A 21485-nucleotide genomic window follows, 5' to 3' on the forward strand; every position below is an offset into this window, starting at 1 on the left:
CCAATGGGTTTTGATAGCTAGGTGAGAACTGGAAAGCAAATCTCTTAATTTTACGCTCAAAACTCTAACCATGCTTGTTCTTTTTACATTTTATTTAGTGCAGTATAACCACAAATCATATCTTTAAGGTTTATTTTGCCTATGTTGGTGTGAAAATAACTGTCAGTTTTGTGTCTCTTTAAATATTTTAGGGTTCCTGGTGGTATCGATCAATACGTTACAGTGGAGACCAGATTCTAATCCGCACAACCCAAATTTATACCTATTTTGTTTATAAAACTAGAAATATGGATATGAAAAGTAAGTCACACATAAAAGATGGGTTCTTAATTTCTGTGCTCATTTCTTTGTTTTGATAGTGCTAGAAGTGTGACATTCTGTCATGTGTGTCAGTACCGTGTCAATTACGATTTTTAGTAGGCTTCTAAGCTTTTTATATACCGGACTTTCTTTGCTGCGCTGCCTGTCTCCATTAGAGCATCTTTTCCCAACTTGGAATCCGTAGATGATATTTTCCCCAGATGACAACTGTGGTCATTCTCAACATTTGAGGGTTCTGGGAGAGCTTTCTGTATAGGGCCAGGAGTGATTATATGTTTTGGAGACTGGTCTGGTTTTTGAGCTCCCCCCCCCCCATGGATTTTTTAAAAATTGTGGTGGAATTTTGGAAGTATTCTGGACACTTGTGGAGGAAATATCACAGATGTGGAATCTATGGGCCACAGTAGCCCAAGGGTTGTACTTGGATTATCCATGATGCGAGGATGGAAGCAATTTTGTTGTACTTTCAGCCCCCTGGTGTGTTTTGGGCCTATAGGACCTTTTTTTCAAAACTGGTAGAAATTTCTAGTGAATTTTCAACTTGGAAAACATACCAATGATCTACCCTCCTTCCCCTGCCCATCCAGCATAGCAAAAATGCTATCCTAGGAGTGTTTAAAATTAAAATGGGAATGATACGGCCCACCACATTCTGGTTGAGAGCACTTGCAATGTCCAGATCTTTCAAAGTGTCTGACTGTTCAGGAAACACTCAGGAAAGGTGATTTATTCTATGATAATTACTTGAAAGGGACAGTCATATTTAAACGTTTTGGTTCATAGTTGGGAACTATAGTTTGGACTGACTGTTTTATTGTTTTAATTCTTGTTGATGTATTGTTTTAATTGTGATTTACGTTTAATTGTGGTTTAACTATTGTAATTGTTTGTATTGGCATTGTATTGGTGCCCAATCTAAGGCATTGAATCTTGCCATTATTTATGTGTAAACCGCTTTGAGTCCCCCCAGGGATGAGAAAGACGGTATATAAATACTGTAAACAAACAAACACATAAATAAATAATAGTGTTTGATGCTTGATTTTGTTGTGTTTGTTATATTCATGCTGTGTTCATGTTTTGCTTTGTCTTTTCTTTGCAGGGCTTATAATGGTTTTAGCAGGAGCTTCTGAATTTGACCCACAATATAATAAAGATGCAACAAGCAGACCTGTAGACAACATTCAAATACCACAGGTTTGCTTTTGCTGAAAGATGTCTTAGTCTAGGTGCTGACATCCAAATGGTCCTTACTTACCCTTTCCTCCCTCTTTTTTCTCACTTTAGCTCATCAGAGAAATAGGTGGCATTAATTTAAAGAAAAACGAACCTCCACTAACTTGTCCATACAGCTTGAAAGCCAGAGTGCTCTTATTGGCCAATCTTGCCAGAATGAAAATTCCTGAAACACTTGAACAAGGTACCTTGCTTTACAAAGTTGAATGGTTAGGGGTGGAATTATGTTTTGAAGTGGATTTGTCTAGTTAGACCTTTTTATATTTCAGCTGTATTCCTTTGTCCTACTGATGATATGCATACGACATTTGTGAAAATTCACGATGGGTTTAAAATCCTTTGCTAAGACAAGTATAGTTTTGAAATGGATACAAGTTAAATATGTGTTGTCGAAGTTTTTCATAGCCAGAAACACTTCAGTTGCTGTGAATTTTCTGGGCTGTATGGCCATGTTCCAGAAGCATCCTCTCCTGAAGTTTCGCCCACATCTATGCCAAGCATCTTCATAGTTTTTGAGGTGAAACATCAGGAGAGAATGCTTCTGGAACATGGCCATACAGCCCCACCCAGCCCTGGAAACTCTGCAGTTAGTGCTGCTTCTCTTTTTCTTTGTGGGTTGGTAGCAGTCTATTGGCTTTTTGAGATTTTGCTAGGAATAGCTCATATTGCTATAAGTTTAATTTCTTTAAAGAAGAAGGAAAAAGCTACTTGTTTCTGTACCCTGTACTTGCTCATAATTTCTTTAAAGAAGAAGGAAAAAGCTACTTGTTTCTGTACACTGTACTTGTTCATAATGACAGTGCACACACAGGCTGGTGCTTACAACCATATACAGTGATTCAGATTAAGCTCATCTTCAACTAGATGATTTGAATACACTGGATAACTAATTGTAAACTCATGAGGTATGATTACTTCTCTCTGTTTCTTATTTACTTTATTGTTGGTGGTTGTGGTGGGGGTTAAATAAATGTTCAGAAAATATGCCCCCTGTTTTGAATTCTTGGCATTTCCTTAAGAGGAGAAAGGGAGCGGGGGATGTTTCACTGCCTCTGGTATTACTGCTGGTAGTGACTCCTCCCTCCCTATTGTCATCCAAATATTTTCCTGCAATGCAACATTTTACATTTTTGCATGCTAGCTATGTACATTAGAACTCACAAAATATCAATTATTTTGGACTTTAAGATTTATCCTGATCTTAAAATCCTATTCGCGCTCCTGCTAGCATAGCTTGGACTTGTTTCAGATCAGGGTTTGAGAACCATTCTGATTGGAAGAGGCGTATGCATATGCAAATGATGTACCATTTCCCTGTTGCAGATTACCTTAAATTTACCAGAATTTGCCCTGGATAGTTGGAGGATTTTCTTTCTTTTTCACATATTAATTTTTATTCAACGAGACAAACACTATTATACAAACTAGGACATATGCAAATAAACAAATTTCATCAAACACACAAAACAAACCTGGTGTCAAAGTCTTCACTGGGTTGCTCTGAGTTTTCCTGTCTGTATTGCCATGTTCCAGAAGCATTATCTCCTGAAGTGTCACCCACATCTATGGCAGGCATCCTCAGAGGTTGTGAGGTCTGTTGGAAACTAGACAAGTGAGGTTTATATATCTGTGGCATGTCCGGGTGGAAGAACTCTTGTCTGCTTGAGGCAAGTGTGAATATTGCAATTGGCCACCTTGATTAGCATTGAATAGCTTTGCAGGCTTCAAAGCCTGGCTGCTTCCTGACTTTGAAGTTCCTGGTTTCCACTCTTGCCTCAAACAGACAAGAGTTCTTTTTCCCACCCGGAGAGAAAGAACTTGCCTAATTTCCAACACACCTCACAACCTCTGGGGAAATGTCAGGAGAGAATGCTTCTGGAACATGGCCATACAACCCGGAAAACTCACAGCAACACAAAACAAACATTTTTCTTAATATAAAACACTAACTTGCAACAACTAGCAAAACTACTAAGTCAAGCCAATAACAAAAAGTACATACTAGTTTACTCCCTTTAAGAAATATTATGAAAATATACTTCTGCATTCAGTGATATATTAACTATCTCATAAATTCCACAATTAATCAAACCCCCAATCATATTAATCAAGAATTCCCCAATCTCTTGAAGTTCGATATTTCTCCATCAGCCTAACCAATTTGTCAATCTTAAGTCACAAATCTTTGTTAACCATTGTCATAGATCCAGACATTACTTGTCCATTCCATTGTAAATCCAGAAAGTTGGAGGACTTTCTGTAGCAGATATTTTTTCATGTCAGGAATGACTTGAGAAACTACAAGTCACTTCTGGTGTGAGAGAATTGGCTGTCTGAAAGGACGTTGACCAGGGGATGTTTTACCATTCTGTGGGAGGCTTCTTCCATGTCCCCATATGAGAAGCTGGAGCTGTCAGGAGCTCACCTTCTCCCAGGATTTGAACCGCTGACCTTTCCATCAGCAATCCTGCCGGCACAGGGGTTGAACGCATTGCACCACCGGGGACTCCTTGTAGCATATCTGAAGAGGGTTATAGGGAGAAATTGCATTATGTGAGCAGAAGTCTGTGTGTGGGCTATTGAATGAAAACACCTATGAAACATACGGCAAATTTTGAGTAACAGTAGCGCAGTAAAAAATGTGGTTATAATCATTTTTTATGTGGCCTTCATAAACTGAATGTTTAGTATTTTGTGTCTTTCAGATCAGCAGTTTGTACTGAAAAAGTGCCCTGCTTTGCTTCAAGAAATGGTTAATGTAATTTGCCAGTTAATAATTATGGCACGTAGCCGTGAAGGTAAGAACTAAATTTCTTGCTTGTCAAACTAATAAAATTATTTCTTTACAATATTTGTAGAGTTCTGACCTCAGAGTTTGTTATTAGCAACAGAAAACAACTTATTGTTATTTTGAACCCATCTGATGGAGCTATGATGAAATCAGTTTTTTCCTAGTCATCCGCAAACCAGATCAACAATTGGGTCACATAGTTTACAGAAAACCTACACACACAGATAGATATCTACGTAAAAACTCCAACATCAACCAAGTCAAAAAAGAAGCACCATTAAAGCCCTGGCAGACCATGCAAAAAGAATCTGTGAAACCCACCTCCTCCAAGATGAACTGAACCACCTAAACTGGGCTTTACAGGCCAATGGATACTCCACCACAAACATCGGAAGAGCTGCAAGATCGAGAACAAGCCATGAGAGTAAAGACAAAAATCCACCCAGAGGAAAAGTGTTTCTTGCCATACATCAAGGGAACTACTGACCGCATAAGGAAGTTGATGAGGAAATACAACTTACAAACTATCTACAGACCCACTAAGAAAATCCAACAAATGCTACGTTCGGCAAAGGACAAGAGGGATCCTCTCACCTCTGCAGGAGTCTACCATATACCATGTAGTTGTGGACAAGTCTACATAGGGACCACCAAACATAGCATTGCCCACACATGAATCAAGGAACATGAAAGGCACTGCAGACTAATTCAACCAGAGAAGTCAGCCATACCAGAGCACCTGATGAACCAACCTGGACACAGCATATTATTTGAGAACACAGAAATAGTGGCCCGCTCTAACTTCCACCATGTCATGCTACACAGAGAAGCCATTGAAATCTACAAGCATGTGGACAATTTCAACAGAAAAGAGGGAACCATGAAAATGAACAAAATCTAGCTACTAGTATTAAAAAACTCTAAAATCATAACAGTAAATAAAGATCAGGGAGCTCCGGACAAGAAACAATCAGGGACAGCTAATCACCTTTCAACAAATGATGCTCCCAGGCAGTAAGAAGTCACACCTAAAAACTGTCAGGCTATCAAATGCTAATCAAGGTGGCCAATTGAAACATTCACACCTAACTTTAATGGGCAAGAGTTCTTTCTCCCACTCTGGACATTCCACAGATATATATAAACCCAATTTTCCTAGTTTCCAACAGACCTCACAACCAAAGATGCAGGCAAAACGTCAGAAAAGAATGCTTCTAGAACATGGCCATACAGCCCAAAAATCCTACAACAACCCGTTGTTTTTTTTAAAAAAGTATGTTTTAGTAGGATTTTATGTTTTATTATGTTCATTTTAATTTGTTTGTATGGTTTTCATTTTTGGCAATTGAATGTTTTGCCTTATATGTTGGAAACTGCCCTAAGTCCCCTGGGGAGAAAGGGTGGTATATAAATAAAGTTTTTGTTGTTATTGTTTTTACTAAAGAAAACAACTTGTATCATAGAACAAGTAGCCAATATTCTATAAGAAAAGATACATCTTGCACTTATTTCCAGGTTTTATAGTATAAGCCTCCCATTTAAGATACTTTGTTAAAAAAAGCCATGTATTGATGTATTTTCTAAATATTATGAGTTTGAAACAAAAAGTTAAAAATGGCAGTTAATACAGTTTGACAGGAAGCGAAATAGAAGATGCAGAGAAGTATTTTATAAATAATACTTTTATAACTATTTTCTGGCTTCACTAAAGTACACAGTCCTTTAAACTTCCGTGTAGGTTTTTATTGTTCTATTTCCTGTTGCAAATGTATACTAAGAATTAAATCGGTCATATTTTTTCTCCCATTCCCTCAGAAAGGGAGTTCCGTGCTCCATCTTTGGGTTCTTTGGAGAACTGCATGAAACTTTCACAGATGATTGTCCAAGGACTTCAGCAATTTAAATCTCCACTCTTGCAACTCCCACATATTGAAGAGGATAATCTCAGAAGGGTCTCTAATCATAAAAAGGTATAACACAAGGAGAATTGTGTAACTTACTCGTGTCACAGTTTACAGTTTTCTGAGATGCTAGTTCAGAAAACGTGAGAGTAAGCATATAGTTCAGTGGTTGCTACTTTTCTCTTTACCAGAACTTGGCAGTAGTAGTTAGCGCATTCATTATCTTTGGACATGTAATGACTGTAGATAAATTAATGCCAGACTGCAACAGTATTGTCAGAGTTGGATTTGTAGCAGAATTTATATTCCCTGTTGGTCCTGTGGTTTTACTTTCCTTATAACTGACATTGAATTGTGAGGAGAGAAACCTGTGCAGAGTTTGCTGCTCCTGTGCCTGTGAAAGAGCTCCTTCATGCTGTGGGTGGGCATATAAGGAATGGAAGCCATAACTATGCTGCTACCTTTCACTTGTTCTATATAAAGTCCACTTTTGCGTGGCAGTGTTCTTTCTTTTTGAAATATTAGAAACCAGCTTTTAAGAGGAAAGCACCTGCTGTTTATAACTTTCCATCCAAGAGCACCTAGTCATATGTTCCCATTACAATCTTTGGTGTAACTCACTGTTATGGTGACGTGTAGAACAGAATGATGAGAAAACCTTTTAAAGAAGATGAGCAGGGCAATAATCTAGTCAGGTGTATTTATAAACATATTTTGACCTCTCCCATTGTTTAGGAATCTTGTTGCCCACATGTTTACTTTGTCCTCTGTGGGAACTTGTTGTTTGTTTAAATAGTGGTCATTAATTTTTTAGAAAAATTAATGTGAAATTTAACATTTTAAAACAAATGTGAATAATTTGATGAACCTTGACACAATTGATGACCCTTTTTGTAAAACGTGGACTGGAGTAAAATCCATCAGTTTTACAAATGAGTTCTTTTTTTAAAGATACAAAATCTGTGATGTTGGTTATTAGAAAACGTTGCTTTCCAAAATAAAAATTATCTATTTTTTAAACGTAGTACAAGATCAAAAGTATTCAAGATTTGGTGAGTTTAAAGGCATCAGATCGTCATAATTTACTCCACTTCCTTGAAGATGAAAAATATGAAGAAGTTATGGCTGTCCTCGGTAGCTTCCCACACATCACAATGGATATCAAACCCCAGGGTAAGTGATGGTGAGCTTCCATTTATTTGATAAACACTCATGTTTTAGATAATCTATCTATGACAAATCCATTTTTATGGATTAAAAGTCCTTTTTCTCATATTGATAATTTAGATTAATTAGTGAAGAGTTAGCAGCAGTCAGTCGGGCCGTTTGATTTCTCTGGAATATGTAGTTTTAGTTATGGCATGCTTTAAGTAACTCTGGGAATGGTTCAAAAGCCCAGTAGCAAAATCAAAATTTATGATTTTTTAAAAAGTATTTTCAAACTGTGGGTGGTTGCATCTGTGGAAGAATCTGTGGACATGGAGGGCCAACTAGTGTGTATGTGTGTATATATATAAATATTTTGTGTCAGGAGTGACTTGGGAAACTGCAAGTTGCTTCTAGTGTGAGAGAATTGGCCGTCTGCAAAGGCATTGCCCAGGAGTGCCAGGATGTTTTACCATCCTGTGGGAGGCTTCTCTCATGTCCCTGCATGGGAAGCTGGAGATGACAGACGGGAGCTCACCCTGCTTACAGTTAGCAGTGCTGCTGGCACAAGGGTTTAACCCATTGCGCTGCCAGGACTTCCTTTTTAACTATAGTATGTAACATCTGGATTGCATTATGCCTTTTAAAGAATAACAGATTACTTTAAGACAGTGGTTCTCAACATGGGGTCCCCAGATGTTTTTGGCCTTCAACTCCCAGAAATCCTAACAGCTGGTAAAGTGGCTGGGATTTCTTGGAGTTGTAGGCCAAAAACATCTGGAGAGCCCCAGGTTGAGAACCACTGCCTTAAGAGTAGCTGTCAGACCCCCCCCCCCCAAAATAGAGAAAGAACAAAGAGCAAACCAATAAAAAAGACTGTATTTGGATTATTTAAGGGAATGAAGTCCTTCATAGGTATCCCTTTCTTCCCACTTTCTATCTTTGGTTGCTTGCACTGTGTTCTTAAGTTCTTTTTAAATATAGGTGAAGATTTAACGTAACAAAAGATAACCTGACCTGTTAAATATGTTAAACAAGGTTAGGTAGACTCTTTACAGTTTAGAAAAACATGTTCACAAAAAACCCCCTGTATAACAAATGAGCCAGTATACATTGATGTATGTGTTTGTCTCTCCTTCTGCTGTCCTTAAACTTCAGTTTTGGATGATGAAGATAGCAATAACATCACAGTAGGATCACTAGTCACAGTATTGGTCACCTTGACAAGACAAACAATGACAGTGAGTATTCTTATTTGTGTATATTATTCTTTGATCTACTGCTAATTGCCCCTATATGCAGTTGGAAATGCTGACCTTGGAAGGGAATTGATGGCTGGTAGGGCTTGGATCTCTCCTCTGAGGTTGGAGTGTTGACAGTGATTTTGGGATGGGATTTCTGATTCATTCTGTAGCCCAGGGATGTGTGAGGTTGCAGCCTGAATAATTTTCAAACATGATGGGGGTGTTTTAGAATGGGTTGCTGTGAATCTTTCGGGCTGCATGGCCATGTTCCAGTAGCATTCTCTCCTGACATTTTGCCTGCATCTGTGGCAAGCATCCTCAGATGTTTGTTTTAGAATGTCTCTGTATTTAATGTAGTTAGCAAATAAAGATTTCATTGTACTTTTAAAATATAAAATCTTTCTATGCTAACTCCTCTTCCTTAAAATCCTTCAAAGCAACTTATGCTTAGAGTATAGATGTAGTTGTCAGGGATTCAAAGCAGCATTAAATTCCTTTATGTACAGCCGAAGGGACTCTTCACTCTTGTTAAGGAGTCTAATACCTTCTTGCAGTGAAGTGTTCTCCTCAGAAACAAAAACAACATGCAGACACAAAGCTGTTTGTTCCAACCAGAAGGGTTTTTCTTTCTCAAGTAATAGTACAAATAGTACAAATACTAAAACAGTATTTACAGTATGTACGAACTCTCAGCTAAGAAGTGCAATGACTGAATGTTTGAAGGGCTGTTGGAGATGCATCACAAGGGCGATCCCTTTCATAACTTTTTGCACTCAGTGCATCTCCTCATACTTTCATTTCTCAGTCCTCAGTGATTCAGAACTCAAGTAGTACCTGTGGATAGCACACATTTGATATTGTTTGACCAGTTTTCTTATAAGAAAAAATCGCATTCTTGATCTAAGCAATGAGCTTAGATCATTCTTTCCTTTAGTTATGTGTTTGTTCCAATCCATAATTTTGCATCTGAGCTTGATTTTCTAGTAAAATAATCCAGATAGCATAAACTCTGCCCATGCATAACAAGATCAGTTGCCAGATGAACATTATTATCTGTTAATAACTAGCATCTCCAAATATAGAGGTGTGAGCCACTCCTAATAACACAGCCCAACAAATTTCTTGGTGTTTTGGTTTATAGGCCTGTTCCTGGGGTTATTTGTGGTGCTGATTCACAAAATATTCTTTATGGGCGAGCAGATGCATCTGGCATATGCTGTGTGCTCTGTATCTCAAAAACTAGAGCGGGTAGGTGGAAACTGGTGCCATTTTTGGAATCAGCAAGTCAAATATACCAAGAAACAGGGCTAACATTTTGAGGCAGAAAAATATGTGTTGCCCAGTGTAATCATTCCAAATGTATGCAGTGCTTTCTCGTTAAATATTCAGCACAATCCCCTCTGACTCTTTCACATTTGTTGTGTTATAATGTTATAATGAGGTGATAACAAATTGGCATTTTATCACTTCATGTACAAAAGATATTCAAGCCCAGCAAAGCTGGAATTTTTTTTTATTGTGATGCTAAAGTAAACAAAAATGTGAATTGCCACTTTACTCAATAAGCATTCTTTTATGTAGATGACATAGGGGAGGCTAACCAACTGATCTTGCTTTTCCATTCAGGAAGTGTTTGAAAAGGAACAGTCAACCTGTTCGGCTGAAGAGCAGCCTGCAGAAGATGCTGTAAGTTAAAAAAATATTTCATTAATTGTGTTGTAAATCTGTAAAACGCTTATGTTAAATCTGTCATTGAGAGCTAGCTGTACAAGACAATACTTTTCTCCCATTTGTTCAAAGTCAATTCTTTTTTGAACCCTGCTGCTACCAGAGCTGTGTGGGGAGTCTCAGAAAATGAAACGTCGTCAGCGCTAAACTCCATATACCCAGTTACCTAGCATTTCAAGGTTCTTAAGGTTCTTAAAGGTCTCATTGTATTTCAGAGGCCTTGAATGTTTGCCTGTGTTTGTATATATGTTGGAATCCACTCTGAGTCTCTTTGGAGAGATAGAGCGGAATATAAATAAGGCCTTACTATTACTATTATTATTAAAAATTAAGAATACCAATGATATATTTTTATCTTTGATTTATTAATTAATTGTTTTACAAATACTATTTCATTTATCAGTTCAGTTCAGCTACGATGTGAATGTATTTGATATTCAGGCTTTCTTGTTCTTTGATGATAAGTTCTTAATTATAATCACAATAATGTATTAAATGATATATAAATGCTACTAAATAAATTATACTTTGGAAGGGAGGCTTGTCTCAGCAATGCCCTTTTCTCTTTGAATGCCTTGGCTTTCCTCTTAGCTAGCTGGTCAGTTACAGGTATTAGCCAATTTCTAAAGAAGCAGCTGTTCTCAGATTAGTTGGATGATAAAGACTTAATTGTGTCCTGCCACTTACTAAAAAAGTGGCTAATTTAAAAGTCATTTTTAAATTATCTAGGCCCCAGGATAGCCTCAACAAGACCTTTTAAAGTCTCAGCCAGGGTAATAACTTGAGTAGGAAAGAGTGGAATTTGCAAAATTAGTTTTCTGAACATTTTTAAGAATGACTCAGCTGATATGACTTTGCTGCCTTGTAATTTGAGGAGTAAAAAAAAGTAACTTACAATTTTTATTTCTAAATTTTGCAGCAAGGTGACACTAATAAAATTAAGAACAAAGGATGGCAACAGAAGGCTAAAGGGGCAAAGAAGACTTCTAAATCGAAGAAGAAAAAAGTTGTCAAAAAGAAAGCCGCACCTGTACCTCCTCTGCCACAAACAAAGCAGCAGAAACAAAAGCAAGCAAACGGGGTTGCTGGGAGTGTAGGTATCAACAGGATTGGCGTTTGCAGGAGTTGCAACCAAAAGTTTCAGTCAAAACTTTGGCAGAAAACTCCAGTTAAAATTCTTGGAAAGTATGATAGAAATGAAACATAAGCATAATGGCCTGCAAATTATTAGCTGTAATATTTAAATCTCACCTGACAACCAGTCTTGTTGTGGGTGGGTAGATTTCCCACATTATGCACACATACCTTCTAGGCAGCCTTTAATACTGAAGTTTAGGCTGCTGGAACTTTTAGAAAAGAAGTTGTCAGTGATTGGTTCAAAAATGTCCTCGTGCTGTAGAGAAAGTGAGTTTTCTCCTGATTTGCCTTACAGTACTATTTTAAATCCTCTTCACCAGTTGTGTAAGCTGTTTTTATCCTTACATACCCCTTCTAAGTTCACTAATTGGCTCTGATGACTTTCAGATTGTGGGGGAGGGGGAATTGCGTCCCTCAGTGATGTCCATTCTGTAGTGAACTTTTTCCAGATTCCAGAACTTTTTCTGTTTTAGAATACATTATCATTTAATAGCACATTATTATTTTGTTGAGTAGCAAGAATAAGCAATAAGAGATACTGTAACATAAACCATTTGAGAGACAGTTTGTATAGAGCAGTGGTGGCAAACCTATGTCATGCTTGCTGGAAGGGGCATGCAGCACCCTCTCTCCTGGCAGCATCCACTGCAAGGTACCTAACTTCACATCCAGTTTAATTGGAATTTTTGAGTAATGTCATTGTCTGAAACCTAGAAGAAGAATACCATTATTATTATTATTATTATTATTATTATTATTATTATTATTACCATTATTATTTGTATAGGAAGTCATCAAAGAAGATGAAGAAGAAGTTTCTGATAAAGGAAGTGAATCCGATGAAGATGATACGAATAGGGACTCTTTAAGTGAAAAGGATGATGGAAGCGATAGAGACTCCGACAGAGAACAAGATGAGAAACAAAGCAAGGATGATGAAGCTGTAAGGCTTGCTCTTTCTTTCTGGGATGCTACTGCCATGGGGCTGGAGAAATAATATGTTTGTCTACGCATTTGTCTTGTAAAACTTTTGTTTAACGTACAGAAATTGACCAAAGTATGGTTTTTGTGTGAACAGAGCTTGAGAAATGATAGAGAAAACTGAAAAATTCTACAAGTTCTTGTTGATAAGGAATTGAATTCTGTAGAATTTCTTACATAAAATCTACATTGGAAGTTACAGTAGTGATTAGAACACTACTGTAACTCCCAATAAAGAAGATGAGATTTTATACAGGGAATTCTACTTAAAGTTCATATAAATTTCCCAACATTTGCTTCTTAAAAGTAGAAGTCAAGTCTGGGTCTCACACAGATGTATGAAACATGTCCTTGTCCTAACTAAGCTGCTTATGAAAAAATGACACCACAGTTTGGATGAATTGAGTAAAATAATATTGGTAAAAAGGCAATACTGCAAAGCTGTTTTTTTTTTTTTTACTATTGCAGAGAAATTTGTTTATTTATTTAAAATGTTTGTGTTAGAGGGGAAGAGATTTTATGGTACATACAATGAAACTACATTGTGCAGTTTTAAAATACAGGGTTTTTTTAGGGGATCTGTTGATGAACAGAATAATTCCTTTCAAAATGAGGAATAATCTGTCCATAGTCAACATTAACACTTGAATGCCTTTTGCTTTTCTACTTTCTATCATTTTGGGAAGTCAATTCCTAAAATGACAAATAAATGCTAACTCTGTTGATTTATTTTGTGTCTTTCCGTAAGGAGTGGCAGGAATTACAGCAGAGTATACAGAGGAAAGAGCGTGCTCTCTTGGAAACCAAATCAAAAATAACCCATCCTGTTTACAGTCTCTATTTTCCTGAGGTAAGCAAAGAAATAACAAACTACTAAGTAGATTTTGCTTTGGTAAGCTCCAAATACAGTTTTAATAATCAGTGTTGTTTTTAAAACTGTTACAAGCATTTTTTAAAAATACCCAAACATTTTTTTTCTGTCTTCTTTGAAATATCAATTCCCTTAAAAATTATAAACAATGTTAGGTAAAGCTCAAAGCTTTACATTAGTCTTTTTGGCCTTTTATTATGACATAATCTTTGGATCAGTAGTTCCTGATTTGTATATTTTCATATGTATATGTCGAACATTTGTATTGCTAAGATGGAAACAAAGTGTACAGAAAAATAATTATTTTTGTTAGGAATTCCTTTCAGACTCAACCCTTATCACCCCTACAATTTATCTCAGTAGCAGGTGTTGCTACTGTATACTTTCCTTATAGAATGTTTATCCAGGTTTTGTTCATGCATAGTAACAGGTATCATAGAATATTATTCACTTCCACTTTGTACCTCCCTTTATATGATCAGTTAGATCAAGCAGGAAGAATAGAGCTTTGTATGACATCTGGACTCAAGTTATAGGGCTTATGACATCCAAATAAGCTAGAAATACATAAGCTAATAGTAAATGATGATTTGAAGTTAGCTTTTGATCTTGGCTTGTTTGGTTACATTTAACTATAATCCCATGTTCTGACATCCCGAGCCACTAAATCGAAGGTTGAAACAGAGTGGGAGTGAAAAAGTAGTGTTCATTAACACCCTGCCTGTGCATTTTGTGGTTCATCTTAAGTGCTGATGCAGCCTAGAGCATCTTTGTTAAACTATTAAACAGTTTCTTGAAGTAAAATTAAGAATTGTACAGATTGCCCTTATATTCAGCTCATTGCACATACTGGTTCTTCAGTGTGCCCACATTTCCTCTCCATCTGTTTTGAAATGACTATTGCCCATTAGACAGTAACGTGTCATCTTAACCCAGTTCTTTAGATTCCAGCAATGCAGAACAATTTTTTAGCAGAGAAATTTACACTTTTCTTGTGAAGAAGTGTCAAATATAGGAACCATATGCTCCACTTTGTCTGAATTCTGGAGCTTGGATGTTTTCTTTTTGGAAGAAACCTATTATCTGGATCCATTTCAATCTGGTTTCAGACCTGGTTATGGAACTGAAATGGCATTGGTTGCCTTGGTAGATGATCTATGAAGAAAGCTAGATTAGGGAAGTGTGTTCCTGTTGGTTCTCCCGAACCTCTCAGCGGTGTTCAATACCATCAACCATGGTATCCTTCTGGGTCATCTTGATGGGATGGGTTTAGGAGGCATTGTTTTACAGTGGCTTCGTTCTTTCCTAGAGGACCGAACCCAGAAGGTGGTGCTGAGTGACTCCTGTTCAATCCCTTGGCCACTGGCCTAAGGGGTCCCTCAGAGATCTATTCTATCACCCATGCTGTTCAACATTTACATGAAACCGCTGAGAGAGATCAGGCAGAGTTTTGGAGTTTGGTGCCATATCTATGCAGATTATTTTTGTTATTATTTCATGCCAAAAGCATTGCATAAATGTTATAAAGCTATGCTTTTGGGTTGGGAAGATTAGCTGTTTACAAGAAACGTTGCCCAGGGGATGTGCAACTATATTTACTCAGTCTTTGAGGAGGCTCTTTCCATGTCCCCCATCAATGCAGATGACACCCAACTCCCATGCTATGGCAGCTCCACTGGCTTCCAGTCTGCTACTGGGTGAAATTTAAAGTACTGGTCATTACCTTTAAAGCCCTAAATGGTTTGGGTCCGGGCTACCTGGCCAACCACATCTCCTCATATGAACCTGCCCAGACACTGCACTCATCAGGGGAGGCCCTCTTTGTGGTCTCACCCCTGGCTCAAACTTGGTTGGTGAGGATGAGAGAGCGGGCCCTCCCGCCTGTGGCACTTCCTCCCAAAGGAGATCAGAATGGCCCCATCGCTATCCTCCTTTAGGAAGCAAATAAAAACCTTCCTATGTACCCAGGCAAATGGGGATACAAATGTTTAAAGACCTAGCCTTATGAAATAGAGAATGAAATATGGGCATGGCTTTTAACCCTCGTTTTTATTGATATTGTGTTAAATTGTTATTGTTTGCCATGTGATTTGTATGATAGTTGAATGTGTTGTATTGTCTATTTGAATTTGCTTAATTTATTATTGTATTTTTATGGCATTGAATATTTGCCTTTTATGTTGTGAGCTGCCCTGAGTCCCCTTAGGGAGATAGGGTGGGATAGAAATAAAGTTTTACCTACTTACTTTACTACTCAGATTTGTGCCCACTTGTCTGATTAAAATGGCTTTCTATGATATTCTTCCTCTATCTGCCTTCATAGAATACAGAAGATTGTAACTGGCCATTGTGACATTTCAGTGGCACAGCTACTTTTATTTTTATTCATTCCCTGTATAGATAGTGTGTAGTGTCATTGAGTGCCAGTTAAGACATTTCACTTTTAGTGAGTATTTTTTTGTGATAAGCTGAAACCAGTGAAGAAATTGAGCTGAAAAGAGAAAAGCAAGCAGGACCTGCAATAAAAGGTTACAGTGGGTCCTTGTTTTTTGATAGGAGTATCCTTGATAAACTCCATAACCTCCTTTTTTAAAAAAAGGAAATAATTATCTTTACAGTTTATTGCTGAAATTCAGCAGCCAATTTTTAAAAACCTCTTTAAAACAAATATTTCATGCCTAGTGCAAAACATTATTTCATCTTTCAGTTAAAAATCTTTTATTTGATTTTTAATGTAATGAATGCTATTTTTGGTTTTATAGCAGAATATTCCAGATGTTCTTGGGTTGCAACTCCCATCAGTCCTAATTGTCATAATAAATGCTGAGGAATAAGGGGCACTTCAGCCCAGTGACATTTAGGTTGTGTTCTTTTTTGTGGGGAATATCTCTGTCTTTATTTAGCACACCCTTTTACTTTCTCTGTATTTTTGCTTAGTGCTGGGATGGTGAACCTATGACACTCAGATGTTAATGGACAACAATTCCCCAAATCTTTGTCTGGTGCTGGTAGGAATTGGAGCATCAGGAGGGCTACAGAATCCCCATCCCTGGTATAGAGGTGCTAAATGACTTCTTAGTCCCTTTTAATTTTGGAACAATGAAGAAAAATGATTAATAAAGACCAAGAAAGTTATCAGTGTTTCCCTTTTTTGTATGGAGTGAACCAATCCAACTAGAGCATTTGCAGATCTGGAGAGTTGTGGAGAAGGCAGAATCCAGGATTTGTTTAACTTCATTTCAAATTTCCTTGAAGACTTAGATGAGGACTTCTCATAATTGCAAATGTTCTCTTTTTTTCCCCAATAGGAAAAACAAGAGTGGTGGTGGCTATATATAGCAGATAGAAAGGAACAAACTCTAATATCTATGCCATATCATGTGTGCACACTAAAAGACCGAGAAGAGGTAAAGTATCTTGTCACGTTCCCATGATCATTTTAATTGGTAGTATGGTGGTTGTTTTTTTAATCTAACAGGCATTTAGTAGATCAGTCCTAGTAAAAGGATTGGTATTAAGAATACAACTGAATACATGGAACTCTGTTTGGTAAACAGTACTGCATTTAGTACAACTTTTTCATAGTAATACTTTACTCCTTGAATTTGGTGGCTTTAAGCACTGTAGAAGCATAAGGAAACTAAAATCCAGCAGTTTCTACACGTGAATTATTTGCTGATCTATAGGTATGCTTGTAAATGTCTATTAATAATTTGAGCTGTGTGGGCGAATTGTATTTCTAGGTAGAACTAAAATTTCCTGCACCGGGCAAACCCGGAAACTACCAGTATACAGTTTATTTAAGATCGGATTCCTACATGGGCTTGGACCAGATCAAACCATTGAAGGTAGGATTTCTAGCATTTCTGGATGGTATTTGTTCATTTGTTAATTAAAATACTATGATGATTTACATTCTTGGGATGGCAAGAGTCCACACTTTCATGTCCCTAGAAATGTATTTCTTTTACCTTGCAGCAACGGGGACTTACCTAAACACACTATTAAAAATGCCATTTACAGTGCAAAATCAAAATGAGTCTGGCTGTAGTTACCTTAAGAAAAGGGGTTTTATTTAGAGAACTGTTTCTAACACCTTTGTGCCATTCACTTTGCATTTGCTTGCCAGTGATGACATTTAAGAACGGACATGGAGGGGGACTCCAGATGGAGGGGGAATTAGAAGTGGACCCCATAAAAAGCTATAGATCCAATGCAACCTGTTTCATTCTAGAATGGAAGAAGATAACTTTTATCTTGAGGTTTTGTTCCATGGGGAAAGCTCTGCCAGATTGAGATGGTCAGGTCTTTATTTGCTTGCCTGGCACAGTGCTTAGTTTCTTGTAGAAGCTCATAGACATGTAGATACTTGCTGGAGTGGCTGTTTTGTTTCTGTTTTGCCTAGGACCATGACAGTTTGTACCCTTTATCATATTAGTAGGGAACACTTCTCTTGTCTTTAGATATTTAATCTTGAGATCATACCTTCAGTCATTCGGAGATACTCAATTGTGGAGTAATATTTCAATAGGTTATCTCGAGACTTGTCTAACAACAATAACAACAACAATAGCAAAAACAGTAACCACAACTTTATTCTTATATCCCATTACCATCTCCCCAAAGGGACTTGGGGCGGCTTACAGATGACACAAAGTGCCTAAAAACAAACATAAAAGTGAGCACAATATAAAATACAATTAAAAAAAAACACATGCACATATAAAAACATCAATTCAGACTCAATGAAGTTGCGATTCTCTAACTGTGGCGGTAAATTACTGGCACCATGGCCTTGCTGTAAACATTGGAATAAATTAAGTGCCAGCTGCAGTAATGGAGAGAGGGCATGGGATAAAGTGCAGGATATGTGACTACTATGTAAGGCTAAATATTCTCAAAGGCTTAATTGAAGAGCTACATCTTCAAGTCCCTATGAAAGGAGGACAGTGTGGGGGCCTGTCTAATCTCCCTGGGGAGGGAGTTCCAAAGCTGGGGGGCCACCACCGAGAAAGCCCTCTCCCTTGTCCCCGGCAACCGCGCTTGTGACAGTGGCAATACAGTTGTGGGGCATTCTTGGAAGGAGACCAAATGAAGGAGATGGGGACAGAAATTTCTCTTGTGTGAAGGACCATCACACTCACGGTAACATCCACTTCACCAGGACATCCAGAGACATAAAAGCTAACCGGTTTTCTCTTCTTTGCCACTTTTTAGAGTAGTAATTTTTCAGTATGGTTATTTAGTAGCACAATCCAGAGACTCTGTAAAAGAGCTGAATTTGTCTCCTTTGGTGAAGCCCCTTATATGGTCACTAAAAGGAGGTTTGAGGATTGGGCTGCTACAGGTCCTAGCTCTTTGGGAAATTGTCGAAGCTACACTTTTCCTTGAAGTAATTGTTGTAGATAAACATGTTTTTTTAATATTTCACAAGTCTTTTGTGGGATAAACAGTGATATCATCCTGAAAATAATATGTGCCCCCTCCCCTCTTTTTCTGAACCATCACCCAACTTCTTCTTGCAGCTGGAAGTTCACGAAGCCAAGCCAGTGCCAGAGAACCATCCACAGTGGGATACAGCAATCGAGGGCGATGAAGACCAGGAAGACAGCGAGGGTTTTGAAGACAGTTTTGAGGAAGAGGAGGAGGAGGAAGAGGAGGATGACTAAACATGGCTATGAACTAACAGTCTTACGTGGGACAATTCTGCAAACCTTTGACCCGGGAAAGGAAAAAATAAAACTCTGTTAGAAGTATGGAAGATGGATTTTCTTCTTCTTTTTAGTTTCTCTTTACCAATTATGAGTGCTTTATGTAACTTCCCAGTGGAAGTCTGTCAATCAGTCAGTTGGTATAATCTGGGAGATGCTTATGGCTCTTTACAGCCTTTACATACAGGAAGGTGCATTTATTCGAACTGAAAATAAAAGCTTTTTTATTCTAAGTGTCCAGAAGTGTGGGCTATGTTGTCTGATTGACTTTTGGTCCAATATATTAAGAGATGCTATTATTAAGTAGAAGCAATCTTTAAATAAACTTTTCATATTAGAAGATTGTTTTACAACATTTTGAAGGCAAAATTAACATACTTTGAAGTTTCTGTTTTACAGAGATTTTTTTGCAGTGGCATTACAAACATTTCTGAAACTGAGATTATTCATTGCTTTTAAACACCTGTCTTGTTCCTTTTGACTTCAGAAATTGGCATCCTGCCTTCACTTGGCTTCATTCCATATTGTCATGATGGCTAATCTTTTGAGACTTAATGTACCTACAGGGAGGGGAATTTTGCTCCAGGTTTTAAGCAGATTACACGTATTTCTCAGTTTCTTAATGGCTTAAAACATATTTAGGCATCCAAAATCAGCAAATCATACAGGATTTATTCCTTAGAATAAAACTGTGTGCATAAAATGATTGTGGGACCATGTGTTAAACAAAGTGGTGGTTTAACACTGAATGCCTTTTACTAAAGGTAAAACTATCAAAGCTTGGCTTTTAATCCACCTTCCCTGTTAGTAGTCTTTTAAATTGGACTCACATGCTAAGATGGGTTTTTTTGTATTTATTGAAAACAATTCAAAATAAACTGGACTAAATTTGATAAAACCCTGCTTTGTAATAGTGCATTTTTCCTCTCTTCTGAGGGCTGAACAGGGATATTAGCATGGATAACCAAACTTCATTCTCAACTTAAATATTTGCTTTTGATTTCTAAGGCATATCTGAGGTCTTTGGCAAGGGAGGAGCAAAACCATATAATAAATTCCAGTCTTTCTTCCCACATGTAAAGAAAATAATTTATCAGTGTGGTTAGAAACTGTAAAGATAACATTAAAATGTCAATCATATAGTAATTTTTTATCACAGATATGTTGAGGAACTATAAGACTGAAATACTGTAAAAATTGACAAATAAATTTGTCATACAGGGACATTTCCATATAATGGAAGCCACTTAAAGGCCAAATGAGCTACTCACTTATTTGTGACCTTGTTTATGAAATTGAGGATTGTCACTTTAAATGCAAACTTACATTGATATATTTCTTTGTAATTGCAATAGTTGCAAATAAAATTTGAAAACGTCCTAAATGTGAAAATGGTTTCATTAAAACAAAAACAAAACAAAACACAGCTCTCCTGCAGTAAGACTTTTGAAATTTAAGTTGCCATGAATGTTAATCAGCTGGTTTGGAGGATAGCTTTCTGTTTGGCAACACAAATGTAGAGGAACGGCTGGACAGCAACAGCAACAGCATTGGTATAAAACAGTTTGGGCAGGAAATTTCCATTTTTGAAGAGGCTTGCCTTGGATGATGGGTTGGAGGTGATGAGCGATAATGGTGCTTACATCTTGAAAAGGGATTACCATTTGACACAATTCATGCCCAGGTTATGGTTGACCACTATTGGATCAGAATGTAGACGAGGCAAGACTTTAGTCTAATCCAGCATAGTGGTTCTTATATTCTTGCAACTTCACACCTCAGTTTTGAGGTAGTATGTTGTGACATGCTGTTGTGACTTGAGTTTTTCTCTTTAGTTTATATAGTGTCATGTAGTGGACCACAGTTTGGGTTTTCATCTAAATGTGGCCTCTAGGGGGTGCTATACCAAATTCTGTTTATCCAAATTTGTGTATCTTGCATGGATACTTAAGCAACATCTGTTTGGGTTGCTGTGAGTTTTCCTGGCTGTATGGCCACATTCCAGATGCATTCTCTCCTGACATTTCGCCCACGTCTCTGGCAGGCACCTTCAGAGGTTGAGAGGTCTGTTGGAAACCAGGCAAGTGAATGTGGAATGTCCAGGGCGGGAGAAAGAACTCTTGTCTGCTTGAGGCAAGTGTGAATGTTGCAACTGACCTTGATTAGCATTGAGTGGCTTTGCAGCTTCAAAGCCTGGCTGGTTGCTGCCCTGTGGAATACTTTGTTGGGAGGTGTCGTGTGTACACTTAACCTGATATAAAATGTATGGAAAGGCTCTAATCCAGGCCAAATGGTGTCTCGGTGGTGGAGAGAACTCTTTCCCCAATTCTGAGTTCATAAAAGGTTTTTGGATGGTAGGGCTTTCCTTTAACTGATGGATTTTAATTACATTTAAAGACTTGGATTTTCATGTTGAAT

At 37.6% G+C, this 21485-nt stretch overlaps 1 protein-coding gene across 1 annotated transcript in view; it reads left to right on the forward strand.

Moving 5' to 3' along the window:
• SEC63 (SEC63 homolog, protein translocation regulator) overlaps nucleotides 1-19965 on the forward strand; it is a 40854-nt gene extending 20889 nt beyond the window's left edge. Inside the window, exons 8-21 of the mRNA XM_060753128.2 lie at nucleotides 192-300; nucleotides 1424-1518; nucleotides 1609-1741; nucleotides 4263-4355; nucleotides 6164-6318; nucleotides 7275-7422; nucleotides 8554-8636; nucleotides 10266-10325; nucleotides 11287-11460; nucleotides 12292-12447; nucleotides 13234-13335; nucleotides 16665-16763; nucleotides 17100-17204; nucleotides 18882-19965. Of these exons, the coding sequence (XP_060609111.1) occupies nucleotides 192-300; nucleotides 1424-1518; nucleotides 1609-1741; nucleotides 4263-4355; nucleotides 6164-6318; nucleotides 7275-7422; nucleotides 8554-8636; nucleotides 10266-10325; nucleotides 11287-11460; nucleotides 12292-12447; nucleotides 13234-13335; nucleotides 16665-16763; nucleotides 17100-17204; nucleotides 18882-19025 (1656 nt within the window). The 3' untranslated portion in view covers nucleotides 19026-19965. The remainder of the gene's footprint in view (nucleotides 1-191; nucleotides 301-1423; nucleotides 1519-1608; nucleotides 1742-4262; nucleotides 4356-6163; nucleotides 6319-7274; nucleotides 7423-8553; nucleotides 8637-10265; nucleotides 10326-11286; nucleotides 11461-12291; nucleotides 12448-13233; nucleotides 13336-16664; nucleotides 16764-17099; nucleotides 17205-18881) is intronic.
• Nucleotides 19966-21485: the final 1520 nt, after the last annotated feature.

The sequence above is a fragment of the Anolis sagrei genome, chromosome 1, assembly GCF_037176765.1.
Source record: "Anolis sagrei isolate rAnoSag1 chromosome 1, rAnoSag1.mat, whole genome shotgun sequence".
Taxonomy (NCBI): Eukaryota; Metazoa; Chordata; class Lepidosauria; order Squamata; family Dactyloidae; genus Anolis; species Anolis sagrei.